The following is a 7,035-nucleotide window of genomic DNA, read 5'->3' as shown; positions in this document are numbered from 1 at the left end:
TCAAATGTTGTTGAATTTTTTTTTTGCAAGTGAATTGCTGATGAAATCACGTCCATGCACCTGCAGTCGAACGACTGCGAGTCATTTAGATAAAACATTAAATTTTACTGTTCGTTATTTAATTCTTTAAATGAAATGGGTAAACTCAACATTTAAAAATAACTACTAAGCATAGCTCAGATGGTTAGCTTCCTTGTGATGGAATCAGTCCATCAAGTTTCGCCACCTAAACTTGGTACTGAACATTTGAGATTATACAGTTTAGGAAAACATTTAAAAACACTTTTTCCTACTATGCCACTATTTTAAAATTCTAAAGTTTTGAAGGACTAAACTGAACAACTGAACAAAACCCCGAGGGTCTCAACCGCTGAATCCCCAACCTCCCTTCTCCACTCTCTCCCTCTCCATCTCCCTCCAGATCTCGCTCGCCATGGACCTCCTCGACGCGGGCCACCGCCACTCGTCGGAACTTCCCGCCGCCGGCGCCGACATGGAAGGCGCTTCAGTGCTTCCGCTCTCCGGAGCTGCCTACCAGCCCTACGTCTCCGAGCTCCTTTCCTTCTCCATCGAGCGCCTCCACAAGGTACGCCCCCGAGATCACTCCCGCTTGCGGCGCCCCGTAAATTCCGTAGTCGTTACTATAATCGGTGGCGATAGTGATCTCGTGATGTATTGGTGGTAATGTCCGTGGCGCGCAGGAGCCGGAGCTGCTGCGGGTGGACGGAGAGCGGGTGCGGCGGCAGATGCAGGAAGTGGCGGTGGAGAACTACGCCGCCTTTATAGCCGCCTCCGAGGCGCTCTCCTTCGTGCGGGCACAGCTCGAGGGGTTCGACAAGCACCTCGAGGCACTGGTAATGTCAGCTGATCTCAGTTCGTGGCAGCATGTACCATTTTTGTATGCCCCTTAGCGTGAAAAACATCTGTTGCTTTTATATGGATCAGTAAGTAGATCTCATCTTAACTAACTCTGTTCTGCGAAAATCGAACAAAGTTAGGTTGAGTGATCCGATGGATGCTGCAATTTGAGGAGGATGATCCAAGGCATGTAGCTAATAGATCCCATTTTGATATTGCAACAGGAAATATGAGGTGTAGTTTTTGCTGTGTGTTCACCTGCGAATGTGATTGTGCGGTCACTTGTGAGTTGCTGTGAGAATCACATTTTTCTTCTTGTTTCCATCAGTTTATTGCCTATTTATAACTGCGTGGGAATTTATCTTGCCTGCTTGCTTACAAGTAACTCCAATTTTAAACATCAAACAATTACCTTCAACTATTTGTTTGCCCTCAAATGTTGTCTGGCTTTCTTGTGTGGTCGAGAAATTCGACTGCCTCTTATGAACCATACATTCTAGTACTCTTCTCTAAACTGTTTGCTATTTATATGCTTCTCACGTGATTGATTTTAACTGTATTAACATGACCATAGTTATATGCAATTGAGGGGAAAATGATTTAGTCCACGCACATATTTGTTGATGTTATGCATCACCTTGCTCTGAAAAACCACCACCACTATCCGTTGAATCAGTGTCTGACACTAAATACTGCAAAATGGAAATTATGCAAGTGCTGTTCATTTCCTACTACCAACGATGGGAGTTAAAATTGACCACATGTCCTTATGCATCTTTTACTTCATCCAAGAACGACTTATGTATGATTCAGGCCATTTTGGAAGTAGGAAATGAAAATATGAAATGCTTGACAATATCTTTTTTACTCATTGTAGGTAGAGGAGATACCCAATTTAACATCTGGTTGCACCGAGTTTGTTGAGTCAGCACATCAAATTTTGGAAGAGAGGAAGCTCAATCAGACATTACTAGCCAACCACAGTACCTTGCTTGACCTGCTTGAAATCCCGCAACTTATGGACACGTATGTGACATGCATTGTTAGTGTTTCTTTCGATATTTGCTTCATATTTGAGTTGACTGATGTTGTTGATATGCCATTGGTTTTTGTTTAATTTGTATGGATTATAGACACATATTCTTGTCCTGTACTGCATAGCTTCAAATGTTGTATCGATGATGAATCCCTAACAACAAGCTGCTGCCTACAGATGCATACGGAATGGGAACTATGATGAGGCACTCGATCTAGAAGCTTTTGTGAGTAAAATTTCGAAGTTGCACCCTGAGTAAGTCGAGTAACATAATACTTTGTTGTGGTCCGTCATTAAAATCATTAACTGTTTGCTATTTCAATTGAAGTTTACCTGTCATCCAAGGATTAGCTGCTGAAGTCAAGAAGACGATACAATCACTAATTTCTCAGCTTCTCCAAAAGCTTCGATCAAATATTCAGGTGATGATGCTGGTTGACTATTTATGTCAAGCACCATTTTCATATTTTACTTTGGCCCAGATTGTTCTGTGCTGTCCACTGTGCAGTTGAGTGCTATAAGTATATTATATTTTCATCTAGTGGTAAATGTATTTCCTTGTATTCAATAGTATCATTGCTGGCCCATGATTGCTTGATCTGTCTAATCTCTTCTACACACTTGTATCTAAGCCTGGTCCATTTTATCGCCTACAGTTACCCGAATGCCTCCGTATTGTCGCACATTTGCGCCGGATTGGAGTGTTCAGTGAATCAGAATTACGCCTACAGGTATTCTGAATCTTCCAAGTTATTTGATAGTACCATTCTGTTTATGAGTATTTGTTTCTGGTTATCATGTCTCAAGTTACCAAGTATGCGTAGTTGTATGGTAGAATCTCATTTTCTATTAATAATGCAGACATTTTAGTTACATACACTGCTTCTTTTTATAGGTCATAACAGCGGTTAGAATACAATTTGTTTGTCTTCGCCTCCTAACTCTGATATAAGTTCTAGTTCCTGAGATGCAGGGAAGCTTGGCTTTCTGGGATTCTTGATGATCTGGACCAAAGGAATGTATATGATTATCTGAAAGGCATGGTGTCTTGCCACAGGACACATCTATTTGATGTTGTCAATCAATACCGAGCGATATTCAATAATGATAAATCCGGAAGTGAAGAGAACAGTGACGGTGGGCTGCTTTTCAGCTGGGCAATGCACCAAGTTAGTAATCACCTCACCACTCTTCAAGTTATGTTGCCAAATATAACGGAAGGTGGGTCCCTGTCAAACATGCTTGAAAACTGCATGGTAAGCATTTGCTTTTGTTTAAATTTCTAGCTGAGTAACAGTTGCACCCAAGGCTTGAATCTGTTGTAATGTTTTATCACTTGATCATCTTGCAGTATTGTGCGATGGGTCTTGGCCTGGTTGGACTGGATTTCCGTTGCCTGCTTCCACCAATTTTTGAAAAGTAATTGGTATTTGATTATTAAAATTTATTGTCTATGCTGGAAAGGGGTTGTATTTCCTGACATTATCTCTTTGCAGTGCGGTTTTAAATTTATTCTCGAAGAATATGAGTACAGCGGTTGAGAATTTTCAGGTAAGCATTTATGTACTACGTGTTTGGACATGCTATTCTGTTCTTCTCTAGATAAACATACTAAGATGAATTCGTATTATAAGGTTGTTGATACTTTCTTCGTTCTTTCAAATTATACTCTGTAATTCTCTACACTCTTTCTCCTACAATTATTAATGTAGCACCATAAATTAACACCACTATAAAATTTTCTAATCGTGCTAGGTTGTCTTGGATTCACATCGTTGGGTGCCGATGCCATCTATTGGCTTTGTCACAAATGGAGCTGTGGATGATACTTCTGATGATGTGACACCACCTTCTGTTTTGATGGAGCATCCACCTCTCGCAGTGTTTGTTAATGGTATGTTTTACTGGTAACATTTATCAGAAATTGACTTCTATTCTTCACGTGTTGGCTCTAATGGTGTTAGTGAGTATACAAGTTGACATGTCTATTTCGAACTCTTGGATGCAGGTGTTTCGGCAGCAATGAATGAGCTAAAACCATGTGCTCCATTGAGCTTGAAGCATGTCCTTGCTCAGGAGGTGGTGAAAGGATTACAAGCAGTTTCTGACTCTCTAGTGAGATACAATGCCATGCGGATGCTGCGTGGAAATGAGTCTTCCCTTTTCCTCTCACTTTGCCAAGCATTTATTGAGGTAACTTAAGCTTCATAAGCACCACATATGGAAGCAGGGGGGGAAAAGTGTACCTCTGGAGAAGTAAAGAAAAAGGATATGCTGAAGGCCCAACACCCACCAGATCTAAATTCCAGTTCTGTGATATTTCTCTTTTGGCTCAGAGAAGTCTCATATGTAAATTCGCTATCTCATCTCAGGTCGCATATCCTTATTGTGCTGCATGTTTTGGACGATGCTACCCCAACGGAGGAGCGCTGATCACAGAGTGCCCCAGCTTATTGGATGCTGTCAGCCAACTACCTATAAGATCCGGTTCGGGGATCAGCAGCATTGATCGAAAACCGTCAGGAGGTATCGAAAGAAGGCAGTCTGGAGGCATCGAAAGAAAGCAGTCAGGAGGCATCGAGAGAAGGCAGTCAGGAGGCATTGAAAGAAGGCAGTCGATCGAGAGTGCTGGGACTGCGGCCTCTGAGAACGGACTTGTAACCAATGGCCCCGAGCCAGAGGTGACCAGCGACGCGGGAACCACTGCTGCACCAGCTGGTGCCGACACGCAGACCGAAGCACCCGCAAACGCATAGCCTGAACCGTGTTGATGGAATCTGTCGAAGTTCTTGTTATGTTGAGCCATTGCTGCAAGGCTATGTTCATCGACAGTTTGGTTCATTATTTTTGGTCGTGGTCTTACAGTGTACACAAGAGAGCGTTGGATGTTAATCTGTACAATACACAATTGGAAATTTAGCTGTTCATGTCTAGCCCATACGTAGATGTTATAGACCGGAAATTGTTTCGGACTGACAATAAGTTGATAATATGAAGCGAGTGCTCTATGTTGTTGTTGACGGCACATCTGGTAATGAAGGTCGGACTGGAAGCCACCCTTAGCCTATCTTTTTTTTTTCTTAATGGAGGCATCCATTCATAAAAAAAAACTGTTGGCATTTTTTTATAGAAGAAAACTCCGTGAGCATCAAACGCTCGAGCAGAGACTTGACCCTGGTGGGCTGGCTATGAACTCCCGCGCCTTGCCAACTGTGCTACACTCAGTTCTCAAGGCATCCATTCAAAAGAGTTGCCTGGTTAATCAATGAAAAACTGGCCTACTTTTTCTTTTGAACGGAGGCATCCATTCATTAAGCAGAAAAAAGTTGTCTGGCTAATTAACGGGAAACCGGACTAAAACTGTCACAAACTGTTGAGTGGCACACGAGAACCCCCCACACACCTCAACAAAAAGAGCTTCGTCAATATACACCATTGCGTCGTCGTCATCACTTAACAGGTGTCATCACCCTCCCAAAACTCTGAGCAAGCGACTCCTCTTTCGTGGAAGAGGAACATCTACCCTTAGCCTACTTTCCTAGCGACCTGTTTGGAACAACGGAGTTCCGCATCTGAAGGAATGAATTTAATACAAATAGGAGTAGTATAATTCAACAACCAGATGCATACACACAAACAAACAAACAAAAAGAATGAGATGGCAGTGCAAGAGAAGAGTGCAAGCGAATGGAAGTCTGTCGGTTTGAAACTTTGAATTGAATGAATAAAGTAGAGCAGCCGGTGGCGGAAGAATAGGAAGGGGCGTGCTAGAAAGACGCATCTCTCGCCATCTTCCTCTGCTGGCGTGCGTGCGGCCCATGCCATGTGCACCTCATCTCTTTATCTTCCTTGACAAGTTGGCATCAAACAAATCATTAAAAAAGGTGCAGTAGGCGACTACAGGACTTGCCTAACATAACAATGCTTTCCACCACCTGAATTCCACTGTTCGACCCTCCTGCTTTTTGTCCAGGAATTTCGTGCGGATTTTGCATCGTTAAGGGCATCTTCAGCCGTTGGCCCCTCAGGAGGGGCAAAAAATCGCCCCTGGGAGCGCACCGGCGCTAAACCGCGCACTGGGGGCATCGTGATGCCCCCAGTCGCGGCGCCCACGGTTAGTCAAAAAAGTCAAATACGGCGCAAAAACGACTTAAATTTAACGCAAAAATCGGCGAGTTCGTTCAAACTTAAACATATTTTACAAAAAAGAAAAAAACTACCGTGGGCTACCCCTGCCGTCTCCCTCGTCGCCCGCCTCGCCGCCCGCCCACGCGGTTCTACATGCCAAGGAGGCTGTAGAACCGCGTGTAGTCACCGCCGTCGTCGTCATCGTCGTCGCCGGCCCCGCCTCCGCCTCCGCCGTCCCTGCTGCATCCCTCCCCCGGTTGGCGCGGTGGGTTGGATGGTCCGGGGGCGGCGTCGTCGTCGTCGTCGCTGTCGAGGACCACGACGCCGTGCTCGTCCTCACGCCCACGCTTGCGGGCGGCGATCTCCTCCAGGGCCTGGCGCTGCCGGACCGTCTCCTCGCGGAGGTAGTCGTCCCGCGCCCACCGCATGGCGTCCTCGTCGGAGAAGCCGCGCCGGGCTATCTCCTCGTACTCCGCGGGGAGGCCGGGCTCCGGCTTGGGCTCGACGAGGACGAAGCGGCCGGTGGGTGGAGAGGCGTTGGCGCCGATGCGGACGCCGGAGCTACGGGTGCACGCGCTGACCGACGTGCCCTGGGGCTCCGGCTTGACGGGGCGGAGGCAGGGCGAGCCGCCGGACGAGGAGGAGGACCCCCCGGTCTCCATGCGCCTCGGGGTCCAGGAGCTTCCCCGGCGGCGTGAGAAGGAAGGGGGAGCGGGGTACTCGAGGCGCAGCGTGTTGCCGCCCTCGATGTACTCGAGGACGGCCTCCAACGTGCGCCCGGGCACGCCCCACCACCGACGCCGGCCGGCGGCGTTGAGCTTGCCGGAGGGCACGACGCCGTTGGTGGCCTCGAGCTGCTGGGCGTGACGGCGGCGGAAGTAAGGGTCCCAGAGCGGGCTGTCGGGGACGTACCGTGGCCCCTCCCTCGCCGCACGCGGCAGGTTCCCGCGGATGCGTGCTATCTCCGCACGCCGCGCCGCGCCGGTGGGTACCGGGGGCACCGGCATGCCGCC

The 7,035-nt window shown here is 47.0% G+C and overlaps 1 protein-coding gene across 1 annotated transcript; it reads left to right on the top strand.

The window, feature by feature from the left end:
- The first annotated feature begins 347 nt into the window (after positions 1-347).
- LOC123110819 (conserved oligomeric Golgi complex subunit 8) lies at positions 348-4,914 on the top strand. The gene is made up of 12 exons (XM_044531436.1): positions 348-586; positions 702-854; positions 1,736-1,884; positions 2,072-2,149; positions 2,223-2,316; positions 2,551-2,625; positions 2,854-3,150; positions 3,246-3,313; positions 3,391-3,445; positions 3,650-3,788; positions 3,903-4,087; positions 4,267-4,914. The coding sequence occupies exons 1-12, from the start codon at positions 434-436 to the stop codon at positions 4,648-4,650; spliced, it is 1,830 nt and encodes a 609-aa protein (XP_044387371.1). The 5' UTR covers positions 348-433; the 3' UTR covers positions 4,651-4,914.
- Positions 4,915-7,035: the final 2,121 nt, after the last annotated feature.

This window comes from Triticum aestivum, chromosome 5B (genome assembly GCF_018294505.1).
Source record: "Triticum aestivum cultivar Chinese Spring chromosome 5B, IWGSC CS RefSeq v2.1, whole genome shotgun sequence".
Taxonomy (NCBI): Eukaryota; Viridiplantae; Streptophyta; class Magnoliopsida; order Poales; family Poaceae; genus Triticum; species Triticum aestivum.
The sequence above is the reverse complement of the archived record's forward strand: the minus strand, read 5'-3'. Positions and strand labels throughout refer to the sequence as shown.